Below are 27,823 nucleotides of genomic sequence, written 5' to 3'. Positions count from 1 at the left end.
ATAATTCGAAATTCATCTACTAAATAAATTACTCTATCCAAAATGGTAAAATTCCTAAAATTTACCCAAGGCCCACGTGCCCGGATTCCGAAAATTTTGGATGAAAATTTTACGCATAATATCAAGAACTCAAATATATAATTTCTATCCAATTCCATAACCATTTTCGTGGTTAAAATCTCATTTTTATACAAATTTAAGTTTTTCATCTAAACCCTTGATTTCTAATATTTGCCGGTTATAATCTACCCATAATCTATGTATTTAACTCAAAGTGTGTAGAATTAACTTACCTCCAAGTTGTTAGTTGAAATCCCTTCTCAAAAAGCTCTAAAATCGCCCAAACATGGAAGTTTCAGCTCTTCTTCAAAATTCCAGAAGCTGGTGCGATCATACCAGAAGCTGGAAGTTTCAGCACTTCTTCAAAATTCCAAAATTGGTCTGAGCCTTGTCTGGTTAACACTCGGGGCCCCCGGGACCCCGCCCTAACATACCAACAGGTTTAAAATCATAAAACGGACTCGCTCGAACTCTCGGAACGTGTAAAACAACATCAAAACTAAGAATCATACCCCAAACCAAATTGATTCAACTTAGAATTTTCAAATTCTTCAAACTTACTCCGAACGCGCCAAAATATACTTATACTGCTCGGAATGATACCAAATTTTGCATGCAAGTCTTAAATCACCATACGGAACTATTCCCAAACTCAGAATTTCAAACAGACCTCGATTACTCTAAAACCTATTCCAAACCAAAATTAAAGAACTTTAAACCTTCAAATAGTTGATTTTCACTATTAAGCGCTAAAACGCTCTCGGGTTATCCAAAACCCGATTTGAACATATGCCCAAGTCCGAAATCATCATACGAACCTATTGGAACTGTCAAATCCTAATTCTGGGGTCGTTTTCTCAAAGTGTTGACGGAAGTCAAACTTGGCATTTTAAAGCCTAACTAAGGAACTAATTGTTCCGATTTCAACTCGAACACTTCCAAATCCTGACCCAACCATCCCCGAAAGTCATAAATTAATAAGAGTACATATAGAGAGTTTTATTTAGGGGAACGGGGTTCTAAAAGTCATAATGACCGGTTGGGTCATTATATTCTCCACCTCTTAAACAAACGTTCGTCCTTGAACGGGTTTAGAATTGTACCTGGAGTGTTGAATAAGTGTGGATATCTGTTCCGCATATTTTCCTCGGCCTCCCAAGTCGCTTCCTCAACTGGTTGACCCCTCCACTGGACCTTTACTGCAGAAATCCCCTTGGTCCTCAACTGGCGAACCTGTTTATCAACAATGGCAACTGGCTCCTTTTCATAACCCAAGCTATTATCTAGCTGAACTGTGTTGAAGTCTAACACATGTGACAGGTCGGCATGATACTTCCGGAGCATAGATACATGAAAACCCGGATGAATTCCTGATAGACTGGGAGGCAAAGCAAGCTCGTATGCAACCTCCCCAACTCATCTCAACACCTCAAATGGGCTTATAAACCTTGGGCTCAACTTGCCCTTCTTCCCGAATTTCATGATTCCCTTCATCGGCGAAACCTTCAAGAGAACTTTTTCACCCATCATAAATGATAAATCATGCGCTTTCTGATCTGCGTAACTCTTCTGTCTAGACTGCACTGTACGAAGTCGCTCCTGAATCAGCTTTACCTTTTCCAAGGCATCCTTCACCAAATCAGTACCATATAACATAGCCTCACCGGGATCAAATCATCCGATGGGCAAACGACATCGCCGACCATATAAAGCCTCAAATGGAGCCATCTCGATGCTGGATTGGTAACTATTATTATAAGCAAACTCGGCAAAAGGCAAGAAACTATGCCACTGACCTCCAAAGTCAATCACACATGCCCTGAGCATATCCTCCAAAATCTGAATTGCCCGCTCTGACTGCCCGTCGATTTGCGGATGAAAGGCTGTGCTGAGCTCTACACAGGTCCCCAATTCACTCTGTACTGCTCTCCAAAAATGTGAAGTAAACTGAGGGCCTCTATCTGATATGATAGAAATTGGCACACCTTGCAACCGAACTATCTCCTGAATATATATATCTAGGCTAACCTCTCTAAAGTATATGTAGTCACTACAGGAATAAAGTGTGCCAACTTGGTCAACCTGTCAACAGTCACCCAAACTGCATCAAATTTCCGCAAGGTCCGCGGCAACCCGACTACAAAGTACATAGTAATGCGTTCCCATTTCCACTTCGGTATAGTCATCTGCTGAAGTAGGCCATCTGGCCTCTGGTGCTCATATTTAACTTGCTAGCAATTTAGACACCTAGCTACATGCTCAACAATGTCCTTTTTCATTCGTCGCCACCAATTAAGCTACCTCAGGTCACGACATTTTCGTAGCACCTGGATGAATAGAATACCGAGAACTGTGTGCTTTCTCTAGGATCTTTTTCCTTAATCCATCCACATTAGGAACACATAGACGATCCTAGAGTCGCAGAACACCATCTGCGCCAATAGTAACTTCCTTGGCACCACCCTGCAGTACCGTTTTTTGAAGAACCATTAAGTGTGGATCATCATACTGGCAAGCCTTGATCTGTTCAAATAGTGAAGATTGAGCTACAACACATGAAAGAACTCGGCTGGGCTCTGTAATATCCAGCCGCACAAGTTTGTAGGCCAAGGACTGAATATCCAAAGCTAATGGCTTCTCCTCTGCTGGAATAAAAGCCAAACTACCCATACTCTCCGCCTTTCTACTCAAGGCGTCTGCAACCACATTTGCTTTGCCCGGATGACATAGGATAGTAATATCATAATCTTTCAGTAACTCCAACCATCTACGCTGCCTCAAATTTAGGTCCCTCTGCTTGAACAAATGCTGCAAACTGCAATGGTCAGTGTAAACCTCGCAAGACACCCCATAAAGATAATGCCTCCAAATCTTAAGAGCGTGAACAATCGCAGCTAACTCCAAATCATGTACCGGATAATTCTTCTTGTGGGGCTTTAGTTGACGTGAAGCATATGCAATAACTCGCCTTCCTGCATTAATACACAACCCAAGCCAACATGTGAAGCGTCATAATACACTGTATACATCCCCGAACCAGAAGGCAACACTAACATTGGTGCTGTAGTCAATGCTGTCTGGAGATTCTGAAAGCTCGCCTCACAATCATCGGACCATCAAAACGGAGCACCCTTCTGGGTTAATTTGGTCAAAGGTGCTGCAATAGATGAGAAGCCCTCCACGAACCGACGATAATAACCTGCTAAACCTAGGAAACTCCTGATCTCAGTCGCCGAAGTGGGACGATGCCAATTCTAAATTGTCTCAATCTTTTTGGGATCAACTTTAATACCCTCATCCGATACAATATGCCCCCAAAATGCTACAAACTCTAGCCAGAATTCACATTTGGAGAACTTAGCATATAATATTTGTTCCCGCAACGTCTGAAGCACAACTCTCATATGCTGCTCGTGCTCTTCCTTGTTGTGCGAGTAAATCAAAATATCATCAATGAAGACAATGACAAACGAATCAATATATGGTCTGAATACCATGTTCGTCAAATCCATAAACGTTGTCGGGGCGTTAGTTAAACTGAAAGACATCACCAGAAACTCATAATGACCATATCTAGTCCTGAAAGCAGTCTTCGGAACATCCGAATCCCGAATCTTCAACTGATGGTAACCCGACCTCAAGTCGATCTTAGAGAACACCCTAGCACCCTGCAACTGGTCAAATAGATCATCAATACGCAGCAGCAGGTACTTGTTCTTAATAGTGACTTTGTTCAATTGGCGATAATCAATACACATTTGCATAATACCATCCTTCTTCTTCACAAATAATACCGGTGCACCCTAAGGCGATACACTCGGTCTGACGAACCCTTTGGTCAATAACTCCTCAAGTTGTTCTTTCAATTCTTTCGGAGCCTTGCGATACGGTGGGATAGATATAGGCTGGGTATTTGGAGCCAAATCAATACAGAAATCAATATCATGATCATGTGGCATGCCTGGAAGATCTGAAGGAAATATATCGGAGAACTCCCAAACTACAGGCACTGAATCAATAGTCGGAGTCTCTGCAGTAGTATCCCGAACATAGGCTAGATAAGCTAAACAACCCTTCTCAACCATGTGTTGACAACCATGTGTTGAGCCTTCATAAAAGAAATAACCCGATTAGATGCACTAACAGACGAACCATTCCATTCCAACCTAGGAAATTCTGGAATAGCCAAGGTTACAGTCTTGGCATGGCAATCTAGGATGGCATGATATGTAGATAACCAGTCCATGGCCAGGATAATTTCAATATCGGTCATCTCAAACAGTAGAAGATCTGCTCTACTTTCATAATCACAGAATGTAATAACACAGGACCGGTATATCCGATTCACAACAATAGAATCGTCCATAGGAGTGGACACATAAACAAGAGTACTCAAGGACTCACGAGAAACACCCAGGAAATGAGCAAAAAGATATGACACGTAGGAATATGTAGATCCTGGATCAAATAATACTGAGGCATCTTTGCCGCAAATAGAAATAATACATGTAATCACGGCATTTGAAGCCTCTGCATCTGGTCTGGCCGGAAAAGCATAGATTTGAATTGGAGCGCCAACTGGCTGGCCTCCACCTGGCTGACCTCCACCTCTAGGACGACCCCTACCCACCTGTCCTCCACCTCTTGGTGGTCGGACGACAGGTGGAGCAACTGGTGCAGTAATCGTAGGTTGCTGACCCTGCTGCACTGGTCTACCCCGAAGTCTGGGGCAGAATCTCCGTATGTGACCAGGATCCCCACACTCGTAACAACTCTTAGGTACAATGGGATGCTGACTAAGAATCTGGACCTGGTGACCTGAATACCCACTAGAAAACCCCTGAATAGCTGGTGGACGATAAGAACTCTCTAGTATAGCACTGAAATAAGGTCGTACTGGAGCACCCCAAGGAGTCGGTGGTGCTGGATATGGGGGCCTGCTGGACTGCCCTCTTCCGAACTGACCTCTACCCCCAGACGGAGCACCTCTAAACTCTCCAGAATATCTAAACCGCATATCTATCATAACCTGCTCTCGGCTCTGCTGACGCACACCCTCGATCCTCCGGGCTATCTCCACGACTAGCTCATAAGAAGTACCCATCTCAACCTCTTGAGCCATAATGGCCTAAATGCCAGTATGTAAACCTACAACAAACCTCCGCACTCTCTCCGCCTCAGTAGGGAGTATCATAAGTGCATGGCGAGATAACTCAGAGAACCTCGCCTCATAATCGGTCACTGACATCTGACCCTATTGGAGCTGCTCAAACTGAAACCGCAACGCTTCCCTCTGGGAGGGTGGAATATACTTGTCAAGGAAAATACGGGTGAACCTATCCCAAATCATGGGAGGAGAATCTGCTAGTCTGCCAAGAAGATAAGACTTCCATCATCTACGGGCTCTGCCCTCTAGTTGAAAATTAGCAAAGTCAACCCCATGAGACTCCAATATCCTCATGTTATACAGTCTATCCTTGCACCGATCAATGAAATCCTGGGGATCCTCATGTCGCTCACCCCCAAAGACAGGAGGATGTAGTCTAGTCCATCTGTCCAATAGTTTCTATGGATCAGCAGCTGCAGCTGGCCTAGGCTCAAGTGTAACTGCTGCCACTGGTTGGTCTCCACCCATGGGTAGTGCACCCTGGGTCTGATATACAGCAGCTGCCTGCCTATAAGCCTGCATGGTAGAGGTCTGTGCTCCCCCGCCCGCCTGAGATGTGGCTGGGTCTATCGAAAATAAATCAGCCTAAGTCATAGTGTTCATGAATCACAGCATACGACCCATGACATCCTAAATTCCCGGTACAGATGTGAAATCCACTGGAGCTGGCTCTACCACAGGCACCTCACCATGTTCCTCAATAGTGGGATTCTCTGCTGGACCCACTGGCTGCATAACTGGAACAGTCCTGGGATGTCCTCGCCCCCTACCACGAGCTGGAGTCCTCCCTCGGCCTCTACCTCGGCCACTGGCAACTGGGGGAGTAGCTCTTCCCTGGTTTGAAACCTCATTAGAGTGCATTCTCACCATCTGTGAGAGAATAAGAGAAAGATATTTAGTACTGCATCAATTGCACGATGGAAGATGAAGAAAGGTAGTTTCCTAACACCCTATAGCCTCTCGAAGATAAGTACAGATGTCTCCGTACCGATCGGCAAGACTCTATTAGGTCTACTCATAACTTGTGAGACCTACATGAACCTAATGCTTTGATACCATGTTGTCACGACCCAATTTCACCTATAGGTCGTGATGGCGTCCAACACTACAACTAGGCAAGCCAACTAGTAATTTAAACCCATATTCAATTCTTTTAAAAATTAACCGAGTAATTAAACTCTTCTTAATTTCAGGAATTTAAAACAATATGAAAAGATTCTAGCAAATTAAAAATAATCAAGTCAAAAAACAAATTCTACTAGTGTGTGTGCCAAGACCTGGTGTCACAAGTGTATGAGCATCTAGTAGATTATACAATAAAATTATAAATATTGTCTGGAATGAAATAGACAGAATAAAAATTCAGGAAGAGGCACTAGTTGCTGAAGAATAGCTCAGAAGGGCAGCTCACCACTAAGCCTCTGGATATCGAGGATGCGCGCCGACAGGCCCAACAATAGCACCTGACTCAGGTCCTGCATAAAAAGTGCAGCAAGTGTAGTATGAGTATGTAAACAACGTGTACCCAGTAAGTATCAAGCCTAATCTCAAAGTGGTAGAGACGAGATGGCCGACTTTGACACTCACTATAGGTCAATAACAATTGAAATAAAATTAGAATATTTAAATCAATGTGATTTACAGAGTTAATAATAATTTTATTTAACCAACAGAAATAATTAAATTCCTTCACATGCAACAATTTCCAATCCATTAATTAAATTCACAAACTGCAATTAAAATAAAATGTATCATATTATTATTATTATTATTATTAGGCACGATTTCTGCCGAGGCGTTCGGCCCTCTCCACAAGAAAGGAGAACATTTTCTTATGTACCTCCGGAAGGAGAGTATATTTATTATAGATTAATTCGAGAGGATGAACAATTTCTTTTAACAAATAAATTAATTTAAGCATAAAGTTAAGTATAAAAGATTTCCATCTTTTACTATCTTTCCCTAGCAATTCACAATATATTTCAATTAATTTAATTAAATAAAGGATACAACTTACACACACAATTTATGCTTTGAATCCTAAACTACCTGGACTTTAGCATAGATAGTAGCTACATACGGACTCTCATCACCTCGTGTATACGTAGCCCCCACGATTATCAACAATTATCAATTTAATCACATGTGGGGTAAATTTTCCCTCACAAGATTAGACAAGAGACTTACCTTGTCTCAAAGTCCACTTTCCGATCAAAGTATCGCGTAAAAACCTCAATTCGATGCCGAAAAATCCAAAACTATCCAAACGTTGTATAAAATAATTAATACATGTTTAATAATTCAAAATTCATCTACTAAATAAATTACCCTATTCGAAATAGTAAAATTCCTAAAATTCACCTCGGGCCCACGTGCCCGGATTTCGAAAATATTCAGATGAAAACATTATGCATAATCTCAAGAACTCAAATATATAATTTCTATCCAATTTCATAACCATTTTCGTGGTTAAAATCTCATTTTTATACAAATCTAGGTTTTTCATCTAAACCCTTGATTTCTAAGATCTACCGATTATAATCTACCCATAATCTATGTATTTAACTCAAAGTGTGTAGAATTAACTTACCTCCAAGTTATTAGTTGAAATTTCCTCTCAAAAAGCTCTGAAATCACCCAAACATGGAAGAAAAACGGAAAAAATGGACTGAGCTTCATCCATTTTAAGGTTCTGTACAAGCAGGTTTTTCGCAGCTGCGAAGAAGTGACCGCACCTGCGGCTTCGCACCTGCGGAAGTTCCTCGCAGGTGCGAGTTTCACTCGCCAGGACCAGCTTCGCATCTGCGCACCCTGCCATGCACCTGCGCGTTCGCAGGTGTGCCCAAAGTTCCACACCTGGTTGGCAGACCTACTCCTCCTCTTCGCACCTACGGCTGGTGGCTCGCACATGCGGTGTCCATGCGCCGGTGCATTCATACCAGATGTTGGAAGCTTCAGATCTTCTTCAAAATTCTAAAATTGGTCCGAGCCTCGTCCGGTTAACACTCGGGTCCCCTGGGGCCCTCCCGAACATACCAACAAGTTTAAAATCATAAAACGGACTCGCTCGAACTCTCGGAACGTGTAAAACAACATCAAAACTAAGAATCATACCCCTAACCAAATTGATTCAACTTAGAATTTTCAAATTCTTCAAACTTACTCTGAACCCGCCAAAATATACTTATACTACTCGGAATGACACCAACTTTTGCGTGCCAGTCTTAAATCACCATACGGAGCTATTCCCAAACTCAGAATTTCAAACGGACCTTGATTACTCTAAAACCTATTCCAAACCAAATTTAAAGAACTTTAAACCTTCAAATAGTAGATTTTTACTATTAAGTGCTAAAATACTCCCGGGTTATCCAAAACCCGATTCGAACATACGCCCAAGTCCGAAATCATCATACGAAACTATTGGAACCGTCAAATCCCGATTCCGGGGTCGTTTTCTTAAAATGTTGACCGAAGTCAAACTTGGCCTTTTAAAGCCAAACTAAGGAACCAATTATTCCGATTTCAACCCGAACACTTCCAAATCCCGAACCAACTGGCCTCGCATGGAACAAAAAGCCAAAGACTTCGTACAAAAATGTGATAAGTGTCAACGCTACGCACCACTAGTACACCAACTGGCAGAACCCTTACATTCGGTTCTGTCCCCATGTACATTCATAAAATGGGGGATGGACATCGTCGAACCACTGCTACCGGCTCCCGGAAAGGTAAGGTTTCTTTTAATTCCGGCTGACTATTTAACTAAATGGGTGGAAGCAAGTCCTTATCAGAAGATCGGAGAGCGCGAAGTAATGGATTTCTTGTAGGAGAATATAATTTGCAGGTTCAGACTACCAAAAGAGATAGCATGCGACAATGGGCCACAGTTTATCGGTGCAAAAGTTATAAAGTTCCTCGAAGATTTGAAGATAAAGAGGATCACATATTCTCCTTATCATCCGAGCGCAAACAGTCAAGCGGAGTCAAAAAACAAAGTGATTATTCAAAACCTCAAGAAAATGCTGGAAGTAGCAAAAGGCAAATAGCCCGAAGAATTTCCCGGCGTTTTATGGGCCTACCGATCAACGGCCAAATCGAGCACAGGAGAAACTCCTTTTTTTCCCTTGTGTATGGTGTTGAAGCCCTAATCCCGGTGGAAGTGGGCGAACTCACTTTGAGATATTTTCGGGCAGATGAAGAATCGAACAACGAAACAATGTTAATCAACTTAGAACTGTTCGAGGAACGCAGGGACTTAGCGCATGTAAGAATGGCAGCTCAAAAGCAGAGAATTGATCCATATTATAATCGAAGAGCCAACCTCTGTTATTTCAAAGTAGGAGATTTGGTTATGAGGAAAGTAACCCAAAATACTTGGGAGCTCAACGCGGGGAAGCTAGGTCCAACATGGGAAGGTCCCTACCGGATTTCAGCTATCACTGGGAAAGGTTCATACGAGTTGGAGAACCAGAATGGAGACAAGTTGCCTAGCAACTGGAACGTGGCACACCTCAAAAGATATTATTGCTGATGAACATTACTCAAGCAGAAAGTATATGTTGCACTCTTTTTCCCTTCGTTCACTTTTTGTCCCAATTAGGTTTATCTGGCAAGGTTTTTAATGATGCAGCGATAGAAAGCATACTACAAAGACAACAATGATAAGACCTTTGATAGCAAGGCAAACAAACAAGCTTCTACTCAAGGACGGTTAGATAATTTTTAGTTCGATAACAAATTCCCACTAGGAAGTTAAGTTTGCTACCAAACAAAGGTTACCCGACCATTCACGAGCACAAACCGCTAGAGGATTATTAGATATTCTTTCACTGGATAGCATGGATTCCTAAGGGGAAGTAAGGTATGTTGCCGAGTTAAGGACTATCTAGCAATTCATTGGTGGGATATTTGAAGACACAAGACTTCTAGTGTTCCAATTCACATTCTTCTCATTCGAACACTGGGGGAATGATATGAGGATATGGCAACATTGACTACCACATCAACCGAGAAACAAAAATCCGAAAACCAAATGCATCATCGAGACCGAGGACTGCACAGCCAGCCCCATAGAAATAAGTTGTACAAGATAGCCACAAGTAATGGAAATTTCTTTTTAGCATATTAAATGCTAGATACAAGTAATGGCAATTTCTTAGCATAATAAATGCTTGTGTAGTTTTGAAAATAGAAGGAATTATATGACAAGAAACTCTTTTATTTTTATCTTGTTTCTTGTCTGAACGATGAACTAACTTTGTCATTTAAAAGTTAAATAAGTACCTCAAATGTTAGCGCCATAATGAATAGGAGACGTCCTCTTCAAGAGCACCATAAACATAATAGGGCCCTCTCTTATGAAAACCCTCACGTTAAAGGGTTGGTTTCGGAAGAATTTATTCCCGAAATCAAAATGTCTTCGAGGAAAAATGCACCTAAAGACATACACGAAAAGACGCAAAAAGTAAACTTGCATAAATATTTATGAAAACCTAAAACCCTTACGTTAAAGGATTGATTTTGGAAGAATTTATGCCCGAAATCAAAATGCCTTCAAGGAAAAGTGCACCCGAAGACATACACGAAAAGACGCAAAAAGTAAACTTGCACAAATACTTGTAAAAACCCTCACGTAAAAGGGATAACGCTCGGAACCAAAGTATTTCGAGGAAAATGCATCCGAGACTATACATAGTAAAGCGCAAATAGAAAAATGTGCGCAGAATTCTTAAGCAAATGCAAAGGTTAAAAACTTGCATGGATATTCAAATGAAAGTAAGACTCAAATAATACTTGAGAAAAAATATATCTTTATTTACAAGAACGTGCCAAAATGGTAAAAGTACAAAATGGGAAGAAAAAAAAAAGAAGCTAAACTACAATGCCTCCGTAACCAGGGGGAAGAGAAGTGTCCGCATCCCCGGGAGAAGTAAGTGGGTCCATTGGTGGCTCAACATTTTCATCGGTTTGGCCTTCGGTATCATCATCTTCCGATTCTTATTCAGTTCACGAAAACTCAGAACCAGAACCATAAGGGCCAGGTACATCAGACCTCGATGGGAGTTCACTTTTAGCAGCTAACTCAAGCTCGCATGCCTTAGCAATATCGGCATCAAAGTCAATGGCACCAGCTTTGGCCTCTTCTAAGGTTTTTCTCCTCATGTTGTACATGGCATAAGTTCTTTCAACAACGAGGGAAGCCTCTCGGTGCTTGAGTTCTTCTTTGAGTTGGGTTACCTCGGTAGAAAGGCTTTCTCGGGCGGACCTAGCAGATTTTAGGCTGACACCAAGGTCGCGGACAGTTGAACTAAATAACCTATTATGCTCTATAGTTTTCCTGTACTTCTCTTCTAACTGGGCGTGTTTCGCCCCCACAGCAGCAAGCTCTTCAATTTTGGAGTTCAAGGCTATCTCTATGTTAATCACTCTTTCAGCGGAGGCAGCCTCGCGCTCGGTTTCTTGGCTTCATCAAATCTAAACCTCAGCGGGCCAATTTCTTGGCTAAGGGTTACCATTTCTTGCTCGCTTTGCTGCAAACGAGCCTCCAAAATAACGATCTCAGTAGCTTTGGTTTCCACTTCTGAGAGGCAGAGAACAGTTCGATCCCGTTCCACCAAAAGCTAATTTCGTTCAGAAGTAAGTTTCTTCTTCTCACGAATCAACCTCTGAATGCCCTCAGAAGCAAGAAAGTTGGCCTACAAAACAAGAAGTAAAACATAGAATACATTTATACAAAAGTAAAAGAAATGACAAAGGAAGATAGGAATGTACCGCTGCGGCGTTATGCATGGCATTGTTCAAAAAAACTCTCATGAGAGTGCCTGAATCTTTTCCCAGTCTTTCTGTGAAGCCAGAGGCTCCAGATAATTAGCAATCTCCACCGGCCGGGATAGTAAGTTGCATCCAAAAGAGACCAAAAGAGTAAACGTTCCTACCTTCCTTCACCGGTGGGATCCATCTAGTTGCTAAAACAAATGAAGGATAGAGGATCAATACGGCTATATAAAAATATTTACTAAACGGAAATACTAAACAAAGAGCTTACGAGTGCGGTTCCAAGTGACCGGAAAGGATGAAGTCGTTGCTAGAATGATGTCGTTGGTGGAGACTGCAACGAATCGTTCCATCCATCCACGGTCATTGTCGTCATCCATGCTAGACAGCAAAGCATGGTGGACACGCTTGCAGAGGTTTATCAGTCCCCCTCTGAAGATTTTGGGAGAATAGAGATTCATCATATGAGCTAAGGTTAGCTCCTCTCCAGTCTCCTGGCACAAGCATCGAAGGCAGGCAAACTTCCTCCATATTGAAGGACTTACTTGTGCCAAACACACATGAAAGCGAAGACAAAACCCCGCAATCACAGAATCAAGCTCTCCACTCAAATAAAACGCACCCAAAAGTAAAGGGATACATGTAAAAGTATGTAAAACCTTCCTTGGGAAGGGTCACTCGCTCTGATAGATCAGAAGCAATGATATCCAACTCATGGCTGCAGTAGTCTTCCTTTACAGTAGGAATACTGGAAGGACGAATAGAAGAAGGGTACCTACTAATAGCCCATGTACGAGGGTTAGCAGTAGGGAATTTCTCTTCTAAGTCCTTTGTGGTACTGAGTCTTCTTGGGATGATGGAACCCACCATTGGAAGAGCAGAGTCCTCGGCTTTGTTCTTGTTTTTTGAAGAACCGGCGTGCTTAGAGGAAGAAGCCATCGAATAAGAAGAAGAAAAAGGTTTTTGTTTGAAGAGAATTAGAGAAAGGATGGAGAACAAAGATGTAAATCAGAAGTTCGAGAAAATATGAAGTGCAAAGGTTTTTGGCGGCTAAATTCATGGCCATGATTACCTCAATAATCGGCAAAAGTTGTGCTGAATCGTGGGATGACACGTGTTCGGGGCATTAAATGCGGAGAGACGTACGTCTAATCAAGCGTCAGAAGCCTTCAGAGGGAGTTATAGTAATTCCCGCCAAAAGTGTGTTTCTACCAACTTCCCGGTAACACAAAATTATGTCACCGAAAAGTAAGGGGACTATCAGTATAGGATAAAATATGATATAACACATGGTCATCTAAAGGAAAGACACGTGGAACCCTAAACGGGGATGGCTGAAGACCGAATACAGCCATTCCGCTTGTCACTGGAAGGGATAACGTTCATAAATGTGTATTAAATGCTCTACGCCCGATAGCATTTAATAAGGAATATTATGAAGCATTAAGAGCGACGGCTCGTTAAAGAGAATATGACATTTATATTCACTGTTACATCTTCATCAATGACTCTCATAATTGACATTAAAGAAGGGCACGATCCTAGGATCTACTTCTCTAGACACAACTATAAATAGTGAGCCCATTTATCATTGTAAAGGACACGAATTTTCTGGCTAAACTTACACTACATTCTATATAAAACTTAATATAATCTTACTTTCTAGCTTTTTGATCTCATCATTGTTGTGTCCAGAAACCTTGTTCCTGGAACTGCTATTTCTGTTGTTTCATCTACATTTTAAGGCTATGTATTGTACATTTCTTCAAGTATTGCATTATTTCAGGATCAAATTAGTTCACTTGTCTAGAAACCACGTATAAATTTAAATGTACCATTTTACGGGTAAACAACAATATGTACCGAAATTCGTTATAAATGAAGTCTTTTCCTGATCTTCTAGGTTCATCTTGATTTGGTTGTACCCAGAATAAGCATCGAGGAAACTCATTAACTCGTGCCCGGCCGTGGCATCAATTATTTGATCGATATTTAGCAGTGGGAACGAGTCTTTTGGGCATGCCTTATTAAGGTCTTTATAGTCTACACACATACAAAATTTATTGTTCTTCTTAGGAACTACTACTACATTGGCTAGCTAGTCCGGATACCTTACCTCTCGGATCGAACCGATATTAAGCAAGAGGGTTACCTCTTCTTTGATAAATTTATTCATGGCCTTTGCAATAGGGCATTTCATTCGTCTTATCGGAGGTACGCTGGGATCCAAACTCAGATTGTACACGACTACTTCCGTAGGGATACCTGTCATATCCTCGTGAGATCATGCAAAACAATCGGCATTAAATTAAAGGAATTCAATAAAACCAAACCTTAGTTCTGGGTGCAGTCCTGTCCCCAAATAGAATTTTCTTTCTAGGAATTCTTCGAACAATGCAACTTGCTCCAGTTCCTCCACCGTGGACTTCATTGCGTCCGTCTCTTCTGGAACTTGGAAATATCTCGGCACCTGATAATGTTCTGACGACGCTGCTCCCAGGCTAACTTCTTCTAGCTTGGGAGTAGGTGCTGGTTCCTATAATTGCTATGTCGTGTTCTCCTTCCCTTTTCTACTGGAAACCAAGATTGCATTCATCTCCGTTGCTGCCGGTTGATTACCTCTTATCTGCTTGATTCCTTCGGGTGTTGGAAACTTCAGCAATTGGTGATACGTTGAGGGTACAACTTTCATCTCGTGTAACCATGGCCTTCCCAAGATGATATTGTATCGCATGTCAACATCTACTACTTCGAATAGAGTTATTTTCATTACTCCTTCAGCGTTCGTGAGCAGCAAAATCCCTCTCCGGGTCGTCACACTCGCAAGGTTGAATCTAGCGAGGAGCTTTGTTGCCGGAATAATGCTTCCGGTGAGTTTAGCTTGCTCCAATACTCTCCATTGTATGATATTAGCCGAACTTCCAGGATCCACTAGAACACGTTTAATCTTAAAATTCAACACATTTAAAGAAATTACCAGTGCATCATTGTGCAGTACATTTGCATCCTCCTCCGTGAAAGTGATATCGTCATCCCGGAGTCTTTTACTATGAGTTATTGATACTTTCGTCTTCTTCATTGCCGAAAAGGTGATCTCGTTAATCTCATTCCCTCCGAATATCATATTGACCGTTTGGCGTGGGGGTTCTTCTCCTACTTTCGAAGGTTCCGCGTTGTCTCTATTACGACCATAATTATTCTTAGCTCGGTCACTCAAGAATTATCTGAGGTTAACATTATTCAATAGTGTTGCCACATCTTCCCGGAGGTGTCGGAAGTCGCCTGTTCGGTGGCTGTTCGTCCCATGGTATTCACACTATAAGTTGGATCCCTTTGGCTGGAATCGGATCTCAGAGGTCTCGGGAATCGTGCCTTTCTAATGTTTCTCATGGCTGACACCAACTCCACTATACTAACGTTGAAGTTGTATTCCGATAACTTGGGGTAAGAAGGATCCCGAGACCCCGACGTCTCTTTACCCTGAAGTGATCTATTGTTTCGACCACGATCGGTCTCTCTGTCAATGGTGAACTTGTTTTCTGCCCGGAAGTTTATGCCACGTCCTTCAGTCCGTCTGTAAGGCAAAAACCGTCCCCTCGAAGTCCGTCTGTTCGCATCGTATTCATCCTTTGATTTTTCTCTGCTCTTTCCCGTCCCTTGGCCGGTGATATAGAACTGACCATGTCATCTTCGATCCTTATCTTTGACTCGTACCGGTTGTGGACATCTACCCAAGTTGTTGCTTGAAACTCAAGAAGGCTCTCCTTCAGCTTCCGGAAAGCGTCTGAGCTTCTCGGATTCAATCCTTTGGTGAATGCTTCAGCTGCCCATTCATCCGGGACAGCCGGGAGCAACATTATTTCTTTCTGGAATCGGGTAACGAACTCTCGTAATAATTCAGATTCTCCTTGTGCGATCCTTAATATATCGGCCTTCCGGGCTTGTACTTTTCTGGCCCCGGCATGAGTCTTGATGAAAGAATCCGCGAGCATCTCAAATGAATCTATGGAATGCTCGGGTAATAATGAATACCACGCTAGAGCTCCCCTCGTGAGAGCTTCTCCAAATTTTTTTAACAATATAGATTCAATTTCGTGAGGAGCTAAATCATTTTCTTTTACCGTCGTTGTGTAGGTGGTAATATGCTCCTATGGGTCTGAAGTCCCGTCATACTTTGGCATTTCATGCATTTTGAATCGCTTTGGGATTAGTTCTTGTGCCGCACTCGGCTTGTACGGCAGGGATATGGTCCATGCGGGCGTTTACTTCCCTCATAAACCGTAAAAGTTTATTTTTGAACTGGTCGCTCTCGTTGTTGAGACCGGGTCCATTCCCCCCAGCCCCATCGGAGCCAACTTCATCCTGGGAGTGTTGTTGTCGACTCTCTACTTTATTTGGTTTGCGGGAACACCGGGAGGAATTGGATCTCGTCTGTTTGTATTATTTGAAGCCTCCGATAGCGCCTACTTCAGCTTCGTCATAACCTTATCCTGCCGCGTGAGATGGCTTAGAATGATTGCATGTTGCTCTTGCAAGACTCTCACCGCATCCACGACATGCTTCTCATCAGCATCATCGGGAGTTGTTTGCCGAACCTGTCGAGGGCACTGCCTGTCATGCACTGGCGTGGCGTCATTCCCCTCATTTTGGGTGCCACTGATTGAATCCTCAAAATGAGGTTGATCCCCTTGAATTTAAGGGTTGTGCGTATTGTTAACAGTGTTATCTGTCATTTTTTGTGATTTTTTCTAAGACAAAAATAATCAAATCACATTAGTAAAAAGGGCAAGGATCAATTTAATTGCACGGTTGTCTAGGCACCACGGTGGGCGCCAAACTCTTTACCCGTAAAATGGTACATTGAATTTATACGTGGTTTCTAGACAAGTGAACTAATTTGATCCTGAAATAATACAATACTTGAAGAAATGTACAATACTTAGCCTTAAAATGTAGATGAAACAACAGAGATGGCAGTTCCAAGAACAAGATTTTCGGACACAGCAATGATGAGATCAAAAAGTAAGAAAGTAAGATTATATTAAGTTTTATATAGAATGTAGTATAAGTTTAGCCAGAAAATTTGTGTCATTTACAATGATAACTGGGCTCACTATTTATAGTTGTGTCTAGAGAAGTAGGTCCTAGGATCGTGCCCTCCTTTAATGTTAATTATGAGGGTCACTGATGAAGATGTAACGGTGAATATAAATGTCATATTCTCTTTAACGAGTCGTTGCTGTTAATGCTACATAATATTCCTTATTAAATGCTACCGGGCGCAGAGCATTTAATACACCTTTATGAACGTTATCCCTTTCGGTGACAAGCGGAATGGCTATTTTCGGTCTTCGATCATCCCCGTCTAGGGTTCCACGTGTCTTTCCTTTATATAACCACGTATCTGAAGCTGCAAAGAATAGTGATTGGAATCAATATTTGATAGATTAATTTGTTGTGGATAATTGCAAGAATATAAGACACCATTCTGCTGAAACAGCAGTTGTCTCGTATCCAGCTAATATATATATATATATATATATATATATATATATATATATATATATATATATATATATATATATTTAGCTGGATACGAGACAACTGCTGTTTCAGCAGAATGGTGTCTTATGTTATTAGCTCTAAATCAAGATTGGCAAATTCGAGTTCGAGAGGAGGTGTTAGAAATTTGTAAAGGACAAATTCCTGATGCTGATATGATTCTTAAAATGAAACAATTATTAATTAATTCTTGCAGTTGAAGATTATCTAAAATTATTAATTTCATAGGAGTAATTCTTCTGAAACAGAAGTCCTTTTAAGTAAAAATATCATGATGATTACTTAGAGGGCGTTCGAAAAATTATAAGTTGGTCAAATTAGGTTTGGAAAATATCAAAATATTTATAACCTAAAATCAATAAAAACTCATATCTTTTTCGCTTTCGACTTATGATTTTTCAGCTTATAAACAGTTTTAGTTTGACGAAGATATTCTCCTACTACGTTAATGTTCATATATATATTTCTTAATCCCGAAATACATTTCTAAAGAACATTCTTAATTCTATTTTCATCGTTTGTGAATAGCTTTTATGGCATTTTATTTATTTTAACGGAAAAAGTGAGGTGGGGTGGGGAACTGGGGATATAACAAAAAAAACACAAAAAAAACAAAAAGTACTTATCATCACTTTTATCGACCACATCCATTATTTATTATCAGTTTTAACACTTTTAGTCATATATATAATTGTTTATTCATGAAGTTAATTTCAACACTTAATACATATCAGCTACTTCGAATCAGCTAAGCCGAACGGGTTCTCATTCTAATTTTGCTTCGACGGTTGTCTATGGTTATTTCAGAAGCAATGCGATTGTATCCTCTTGTAGCAGTCATAGCAAGAGAGGCCTATAAAGATATGAAACTAGGGAATATTAATATTTCAAAAGGCCTATTAATTTGGTTAATTGTGTCAACTTTGCACACAGATCCAGAAGTATGGGGACCAAATTCATATGAATTCAAACCAGAAAGGTTTGAAAATGGAGTAACCATGGACCAAAAATGTGCATGTAAATATCCACATTTTAACATGCCATTTGGAGCTGTACAAAGAATATGTTTAGGACAAAACTTGGCTTTACTTGAACTCAAGATCCTAATTTCTCTTATTTTGTCCAATTTTTCTATCTCCATTTCTCCTAATTATGTACACTCACCTACTTTTAGTTTGGTTCTTGAACTAAACATGGGGTTAATCTTCTTGTTAAGAAGCTTTGCTCAAATGCTGCTTCATTTTGCTTTCAAGATATTGTTGAAATATTAAACTTCATCCATGTACTTTTATTTATTTATTTAGTCTTGAACTAATATATTAAATGCATTGATTTATTCCCGTCATTCAATTTGCATGTCTTACTTTTCTTTTTAATCTTTCCGAAGAACGCACTTTTCTATATTTAATAAGCTTACTTCCAATATTTTTCATTTTACCCTTAATCACACTCTCTATTAGCAATGACATGACACGTCCTAAAACCACAAGATTCAAATGGTACTTTTAGCTAGGGGTGACAATTTGAGCCCAAACTCATCCAACCCGTCCAGAGATTAATGGGTTGGGCTATAACATTTTAGCCCATGGGTCTATTTGGGCTGAGCCCAAGTTAACCCATTACTGACCCATGAAGTACTCAAATACAACCCATGAAGCTCACCCCAAAACAAAGGGATCTCAACCTAATTTATCTAGAAATTTACTTAGTTACCACCCACCCACCCACCACGCAAAAAAATTACTTTTTTTTTGTATGTTCTATTTTCTATTTTTTGTTTTTTCGTTTTTTCTGTACCACTCACCCACCCCAACCCCTCCCACCAACCACCCACCCCACCCCGCCCCACCCGCAAAAATTTTTTAAGCTTACACATTTTAAAATACTAATTTGTTATTTAAAAAAATATATTTTGATTCTCAAAATACTAATAGTATTTATTTACCTTTTATACATAGGTGTAAGGTAAAAGGCTTTGTTTATGCAAGATGAACATAGTTCTAAAACATGGGTCAAGTTGGGCGGGTTGGGCTATGACCGATTGTTTAGCCCATCTTGACCCAACCCATCTTAGCCCAAGTACACTTTGGGCTGGGTTGGACAATGATTCATTTATTGACCTAACCCATCTTGACTCGCCCAAATTCAGCCCAACTCACCCATTTGCCAACCCTGCTTTTGGCGCCCGTTTGGCCATGAAAAGTTTCACTTTTTTTCGAAAATTTTTTACTTTTTTTCGAAATCAATGTTTAGTCATAAAATTTTCAATTTTCACTTAAAGATGAATTTTGAAATTTTTCGAAAATTTGAAAAATTCCAAAAAGTTATTTTTCAAAATTCACTCAGATCACTCACAAAAATCCAAAAACAACCCAAAATTATATTCATGTCCAAACACAACTCTAATTTTTAAATATCATTTTTACTTTGAAAAAAAAATTACTTTTTTCGGAATTTTACCATTCTTATGTCCACAACACCCACTTAGTGTTTCTATTATACGAGACATAAGATCTTTACATTCTCATATGACCCATATAATGAACAAATTCGCAGATTGTTTTTACTTTCCATAGGCAAGATGATTCATATGGCTGCATATACAATTTGAACTAGCCACTACACAACAAATATATATATATATATATATATATATATATATATATATATATATAGTCACTACACTAGGAAAATCCACCTCCTATTTCTGAAGGAGCGAAGCTTAGAGCCTTCACTTTATGTAAACCACACTCATTCTAACAGTGTACCTTTTGCATGATGCGTCAAAACAGGGGCTTAAGCCTACCTTCAAGAAAAGAAGCCAATTCTTGCAAACGAAATGCAAAGAATAAGTCGAGAACCATTAACCAGTTCAATGTCTATCAACAAATTAAGAAAATGTATAAATAAGTAATCAACATCCACTATATATCTATGCAATAGACATAAACTTACAGACTTTTGTCACACTACCATAGCAGTAGTCCCAGAGGCAGTATAATGCTACTCTCTCATAATGATCTTCTCCGTGGTGACATATTCAGCGGACGCCTAAAAAGCTACAGGTTTGAAGGTCTCATGCTGCTCAAGTTTGGCCAATCTTGTATTGTCGTGCATAGCCTTATTGCCGGAAGTAAGAAATACATGGAGCACCATTCGACGAAGTTGGTTTTGACTGAGCCAGGAAATCAGGCTTATTTCCTGAATCATGCTGTTCTCCGCAAAAATAGAGCCAACATGTAAGACAAGGCAGAATCAACCGACGATAAAGCGATGATAAACAGCCCAACTAGAACAAGTGCCAGTGTTGCCGTCTTCAGCTGCAGCAAGTGGAGAAAAGATTAGTTTTATATCAAAAATAAAGAAACATTCTTTGAAACTATGCTTAATCTCTGAGTCAACCAAATCAGTGTAATTCAACATTGTATTAAGGCATAGAATAGACTCTCAATAACATAAAAGTTTTGGGTAAATAAATGTTTTCGTTTCAGACAAAAATGGAAGATACTGTTACAGCTACGACATAGACGATTTGTAACAATTAGCTTCAGTTAGAGCAGAACATTTACAATGGTGCAGATAAATATTTTAAAGGCGCCACAGTTAAGACAATGAGAGGCGTCTAACTGGTCACTAGGTTAGTTCAAGTGTCTAACTAGCAGTTCGTGCAAAATTCGAGTGTCTAGCTATCTATTAAGCCCTTTTTCTACCAGAAAAGGGACACCATATATCTCTACAGCAACCGACATAAAACCAAAAAATGCCAAATTTACTTCATAGGCAGTGTTATCAAAGGCGAAAGCGCAAAAAAGCTCTAAGTTTTGTTGGGGCTTTAAGCGCAGTGTGCAAATAAAGCGTGTGCTTTAACGAACAAAGGCGCAAATAGAGAAAAACTACAAATATGTATGTGTAGTCCAAGACAAATATCTATAAGTACGAATACCAAATATATTGACAAAGAAATTGAAGTAAATTTACGATAAAGTGAAATATCAATTGTTTAGTGTCACCTTTTTAGGATTACGCTCATTGGCAACGAAAAGTATGTCTTAGAGCCTTGATGACAACACTAAAGCGCCCACAAGCGAGGCGAAGCGCTCAACATGTTTTAAGCCTCGTTTCAGGGCTTAAGCGCGCTTTAAGCGCGCCTCTGATAACATTGTTCATAGGTAGAAATTTACCTTTTTGATTTGGAACTAAAGCGGAATACCGGGGAATCACTACCAAGATGAACTCTAAAGTTGGTTCCTTACCTTGAGGGAAGTTAAGTCACCCCAAGCGAGCCCAGCGACTCTTAGGCGACGTTAAAAGAAAAGTACTGAAAATTATCCAAACCGACCTATACGGAAGAGAAGTGAGATGATTAGGATGGTGTCGAAAAGTCCAAATTTGGTTATACACAATGGAGTAACCAAGAAACTAAAAAGAAAATAAGTTTACATAAATTAAAACGGAGGGAGTATGTCATTATATGTAAGTATATAATTTTTATTTTGACAAGAGTGGGTTGATCTAGTGGTGAGCACCCTCCACTTTCAACTAAAAGGTTGTGAGTTCGAGTCACCCAAGAGCAAGGTGGGGAGTTCTTTGAGGGAGGGAGCCGAGGGTCTATCGGAAACAGCCTCTCTACCCCAGGGTAGGGGTAAGGCATGCGTACACACTACCCTCCCCAGACCCCACTAATGGGATTATACTGGATTGTTGTTGTTGTTGTTGCTCCAACGCAACAAGTACAAAGAGTGATAACAACTTGGTGTAACACACATTATCAGCACCTTATATTGGCCACATACGACAATGGAAGGGAAATGATAATTACCAAATAGAAAGAAAAGGTTATACACACTAACCGTGCTTTGAAATCCAGGCCATTCTATGTATTTCAGCTGACTTGGCTGTTCAACCAGAAATAGTAGCATAGATTTTGCAGCCCTGAGCCATTAACAAATGGAATTTCGGAATATCATCAATACATCATCTAAAACCAGTTATCTAGTAAAACTTTTAAAATTCAAATTATTAAAGGATCTCAGAATATCCATGCATGTTATTTATTGAAAAATGGATCCAAGTCAAGGAGAAAATATTGGAGAAGCTAGTAAAAGTTCAAGCAAGTCATTAGATCCAGATGTGCAGTGTTGATTCACGAATTAACCAACGAGATGAAGTCATCAAAACCAATATAGACCTTCTTGAAAAGGAAATCTCATATAAACAAGATATCAATACCTATTTCTAGACGAAATTGAAGAAATAACTAATTTGATAAAGGGAGTTGAGGAGCTTGTAGCTCCAGAAAGTAAATATTGGGCGAAAGAAAAGGTCTTTAGGCTAGGTAAGTAGATATCTTCTCTCGCGCCTACCTCTACAGTTATGCACTTGCCGAAGATGTGTTATGCCGATGCTTTAGTTTTCACACACACACACACAATTATAATATGTATTGGATCCTCTGTAATTAACATACCTGATAGCTTGCTTCATAGTGTTTATCAGAAACAAATCCTCATCGTTATTGACACTAGATTGATAGTTTCTTTCGACAAATGAAGCACATTTGACAGAATGACCAGCTAGAGATAAATGCGTAATGCTTCTACCAGGCACCTGCAAATACCAAAAATACAAAGTTAAAGATGTATTTACCATTAGAAAAGAAGAAAAATGAAATAAACCTTTCTAGACACAAGCCGATTGCAACAATGAATTTTGAATGTGCTCCTCTTGCGACTCACGACATGAGATGGTAGTCTCGGACTGACTCCACCAAGTTTGGAGCAGATCACACCTAAAGTAAATTGAGTTTTTAGGAGATTCGCAAACTTATGTAAGATTAATTGACACCACAGAGAGCCAAATTACAAGAGTGTGATGGAGAATGGAACCTGGAACAAGATTCAAACACCAGCTAGATATACAGACCATCTCCTTAATCTATCACAATGTCAGGACAGCCGTTAACTTGACTGGCAAAAATCTCAGAACAAGTTTATGAAGACTGCAAAAAAGGGGTTGCAGCAATGAATAATCTGACATCGAAAGAGACCTACTAATGGTACTCATAGGGGTAAAAGGTGACAGTTAGTAATCAACAGTGATGAATAATGACATGGAAAATGTGTTATGACATAAAAGAACCCTTTTTGAACGCCTAACGACAGAAAAACAAAACAAAAAGAGCTCTTTTTGAACACCTTTCTTTTTTTCTTTTTTTGGTTGAACATTATTCGGAATCAGTATAACGCATACAACACATCCTCCATGATTCATGCAGTTACAAGTTATGCAACTGCACATTACCCAATACTTGTGTTGGTGAGAGGTATCAGGTACCCGGTGGAATAGTCAAGGTGCGCAACAGCTAGGCCGCCCACCACTGTTATTGAAAACAAGAAAAAGAAATTATGCAATTGCACAGCACCCAAGGGTGTGGCCTAGTGGTTAATTAGTGGGAGGAGGAGAACCATGAGATCTCAAGTTCATATGCCAGAAAAAAAGTACTAGGTGATTTCTTCACATGTGTCTAAGCCGTAGTTGGCAGAGTTACTCGATATATGTGTTGGTAGGAGGTAGCTGGTATCCAGTGGAATAGTCGAGAGGAGCGCAAGCTGGCACATACACCACCATAATTATAAAAAAAAAAGGTTATGCAACTGCACATGATACACCAATAGGACTTATTTATTTAAGGACGAACAAACAAAAGTAGCCAAAGCCAGATATATGTTACTCACAAACATACATAACATGAACAACAAAGCAGAAAAATGACAAGTTATGAAAATATTTCCACTTTCATGACCTTATTTCTTTCGCTTTTTCAAGAGAAACATACTGAATTGCTACTGTGTGGGAAGCAAACAAGGCTACAAATTAACTAGTTAAAAATAACCAACTATTGGTAGCAAAAACAAATAATTACAACACAGTGCACAATTTGAAGTATACAACAATTCTACTGAAGAAGGGGTTGCAGTGTGGGGAACTTACAGTGCCGGAGCAAGTTCGCAGCTGAAAGAGAGTGAAGTCAAGGGAGAGAAAATCGGGTTGTAATCTGAATTGGGTCGGATATTGGAATTTGGGTGCTTTGTCTATTGCCCGGGCCTATTAGTTTGAATTTGTAGAATTTGCACCAGTATCCGCTTTTACATGTGTTATTTAAAGTTTAGCCGCTCTTTTAGAAGTATTTAAACTTTAACTTGAATAGGGAACTTCAGACAAAATTAGTGTTGCTGTTGCTTTTCTTCTTCCTCTTCTTGTAGACATATAGCAGCAATAGAAATTTGATTCAAACCGTGGATCAGCTAGTTCAATATATTTACGTGTATTTTTGAATATCGGTTAAGCCTAAAAGAAGTATAATTGAACATTTTGTTTAAATTCAGAGTAGGACAACGCTATACAGATCGCGTTTAAAATTAGGGACTGTCCAACCTAACTTTAGAGAAAATATCTTAAGTTTGAACTGCTATTCAATTTCAGACTCAAAGGACTGAAGCTTGAAACTTCAGAGTTCAGACCCTTAATTTTCAACTTCAATCACGCAAGTTTAAATTTGATTATGAAATGGCTGTCTTAAAAACTGCGTACATTTTGGCTAATGTTTAAACAAAGGTCCTAAAAACGACTATCTGTGCCCTTCCCCCTTGAATTTCATATTGCCTAATCCGACTCAAATTCCTTTTTCATTTTTCTTTTATCTGCAATATAATTACTCGTTACTCCTACAATAAAAAAGCTAGCATATTTTTTGGGAAAAAAAGAAAAAAGTAAAACACAAGAATCTGTCGTGTTATTTGGAGTTTTGCCTTGATTACAAATTTTATTTGATTTCCTTTAAATAGTTTTTATTTCAAAAGTATCAGAGTTCTATATCAACACATTTTACAAATAATACTAGTTAAAATGTATATGCCATAGTACGTATAAGTTCGAATTTATTTTCCAATGTACCAAAAAAAGAATTATGGGCCTTTCTTGTTTTTTGCACTTATAATTGGGCGAATATCACTTTTATCCCGCGGTCCAAACTATTTATATTTGGTAGCCGCAAAGTGTATATTTTTTGTATAAAACAGCAATTGATATCACTATAGCAAGGAATTTTACACTTTGCAGGTCCGAGTAAAATACTCCAAAGACCACTACAACACTCAAAAGAAATAACCCTCTTTTGATATTCTCACCTCACTACAATATCGCTCACTCTCTATTTTTCTCACACACTATTTTCTTATACCCTATCTGTGAAACCTCACTGTTTCTGTCTAACTCTCAGATATATTTTTTCTCTGAAATTGGTGTGTAGAGATGAGAGTTGAAGCTCTCCTTTTATAGGCGGAGCCTCACTCTCTCACGCCTACTATATTTGGCATTTTCCTTCAATTGTTGAAAATTCAGAAACGGTGGCTGCCAATTCAAAGAAAAAGACTTAGAAGTCTTTATCAAAGGCCTTAATCATAGGATGGACCCCACAAATCTCCCCTCCAGTCTCATTCACCTGAAAGAGGTAACACCGATGATTCTAGTTTGAGTGCATGCCGACAAGTTCTTTGCATAGCTCAAACTTGTCTCTTAGTACTACCTTGGTCAGCATATCCGCAGGATTCTCACTTGTATGGATCTTCTTGACCTGCATAGATCTATCCTCTATCCTTTCTTGAATCCAGTGATATCTCACGTCGATATGCTTTGTCCTTGCGTGATATATGGTGTTATTTCTCAAGTCTATTGCACTTTGACTGTCACAATAGACGACATACTCATTTTGATGTAATCCAAGCTCTCGAAGGACCGTTTCAGCTAAACCATCAGAACAACTACTTAACACGACGAGCGGTAAGCTAGGACTGGAACAAAACCCCAACTCTTTTTACCATCTCCCCTACACTTAAAACACATCTCCTTTCCAGCTTAAGTAGCGGCAATATACTCTGCTTCAGTTGTAGAGAGTGCAACACACTTCTGCAACTTTGACTGCCATGATATAGCTCCCCCTGAAAATGTAAACATGTATCATGTAGTATATTTACGATTATCAAGATCACCTGCCATATCAGCATCCGTATAGCCCTTTAAGATTGGATCAGATCCTCCAAAATAGAAGCAATCTCCTACAGTACGTCTTAGGTACCTAAGTATCCACTTGATTATTTCCCAATGTTCCTTTCCAAAATTTTCAAGAAACTTCCTCACAACACCAACTGCGTGAGCAATATCATGTCTAGTGCATACCACTGCATACATCAAGCTTCCGACTGCTGAAGAATAAGGAACTCTAGCCATGTTCCCTTTCTCTTCCACTGTTGTAGGACACATCTTCTTGCTCAACTTTAGATGACTAGCAAGAGGTGTGCTTACTGGCTTAGCATTCTTTATGTTGAAGCATTCCAGTACACGTTCAATTACTTCTCCTTAGACAGCTACAACGTTTTGCTTGTTCACTCTCAAATTATCTTCATACCGAGAATTTATTGTGTTGGGCCCAAGTCCTTCATATCAAATGACTTGGACAAATCTCCCTTCAACTTTGCGATCAGCCCATTGTCTTTTCCTACAATCAACATGTCATCCACATACAACAACAATATAATAAAGTTATTATCAGAAAAACTTTTGAGTATACACATGGATCAGAATATGTCTTTGTGTAAGTTTGACTTTTCATGAATGAGTCAAACTTCTTATACCACTGACTTGGTGCCTGCTTCAGCCCATAAAGACTCTTATTCAGTTTGCACATCATGTGTTTCCTTTCAGCTACTTCTAATCCTTCTGGTTGCTCCATATAGATCTCATCTTCCAAATCTCCGTGAAGAAATATAGTTTTCACGTCCAATTGTTCCACTTCAAGATCTAGGCTAGTTACTAAGCTCAAAATTGTTCGAATAGAAGTCATTTTGACAACAAGTGAGAAAATTTCGTCAAAATCAATACCTTTCTTCTGTTCGCAACCTTTAACCACCAATCGAGCTTTGTATCTCATCAGCTTGCCATTTCCATCTTTCTTGAGTTTAAAGACCCATTTGCATTTGAGTGGTCTTTTACCCTTTGGAAGTTCAACCAACTTGTACGTGCCATTTTTCTGTAGAGATTCCATCTCTTCTTGCATGGATTTCATCCACTAGTTCTTTTCTGGATGGGACAGCACCTCCTTAAGGCTTTCTAGCTCCCTTTCATCACTGATGAGGACATACTCTGTGGAAGGGTACCTACATGACTCTACCTTTGGCCTCTCTGATCTCCTCAGAGGTTGAG

General features: G+C 39.8%; 1 protein-coding gene and 1 pseudogene across 2 annotated transcripts; one reads left to right on the top strand and one right to left on the bottom strand.

Annotated features, from left to right (window-relative positions):
• Positions 1-18,881, top strand: part of LOC142168439 (cytochrome P450 714B3-like) — a 65,511-nt pseudogene extending 46,630 nt beyond the window's left edge.
• A 1,751-nt stretch (positions 18,882-20,632) lies between these two features.
• LOC107811198 (uncharacterized) lies at positions 20,633-24,680 on the bottom strand. 2 transcript variants are annotated; one of them, XM_016636082.2, is made up of 6 exons: positions 24,557-24,680; positions 23,452-23,564; positions 23,242-23,354; positions 23,034-23,173; positions 22,417-22,498; positions 20,633-20,886 (listed from the first exon to the last, which is right to left on the bottom strand). In XM_016636082.2, the coding sequence occupies exons 2-6, from the start codon at positions 23,489-23,491 to the stop codon at positions 20,773-20,775; spliced, it is 489 nt and encodes a 162-aa protein (XP_016491568.1). In that variant the 5' UTR covers positions 23,492-23,564; positions 24,557-24,680; the 3' UTR covers positions 20,633-20,772. The 2 variants fall into 2 exon arrangements, with proteins under 2 accessions (XP_016491568.1, XP_016491569.1); XM_016636083.2 differs by lacking the exon at positions 24,557-24,680 and adding an exon at positions 23,761-23,882.
• Between the last annotated feature and the right edge of the window lie 3,143 nt (positions 24,681-27,823).

Source organism: Nicotiana tabacum, chromosome 13, assembly GCF_000715075.1.
Source record: "Nicotiana tabacum cultivar K326 chromosome 13, ASM71507v2, whole genome shotgun sequence".
Classification (NCBI taxonomy): Eukaryota; Viridiplantae; Streptophyta; class Magnoliopsida; order Solanales; family Solanaceae; genus Nicotiana; species Nicotiana tabacum.
The sequence above is the reverse complement of the archived record's forward strand: the minus strand, read 5'-3'. Positions and strand labels throughout refer to the sequence as shown.

Coding starts and splice junctions, on each gene's coding strand:
- LOC107811198 (XM_016636082.2), bottom strand. CDS start 23,491: ATGGTCTGTATATCTAGCTGGTGTTTGAATCTTGTTCCAG. Junction 23,174..23,241: donor ATCGGCTTGTGTCTAGAAAG/GTTTATTTCATT, acceptor TGGTATTTGCAG/GTGCCTGGTAGAAGCATTAC. Junction 20,887..22,416: donor GGCCTGGATTTCAAAGCACG/GTTAGTGTGTAT, acceptor CACTTGCTGCAG/CTGAAGACGGCAACACTGGC.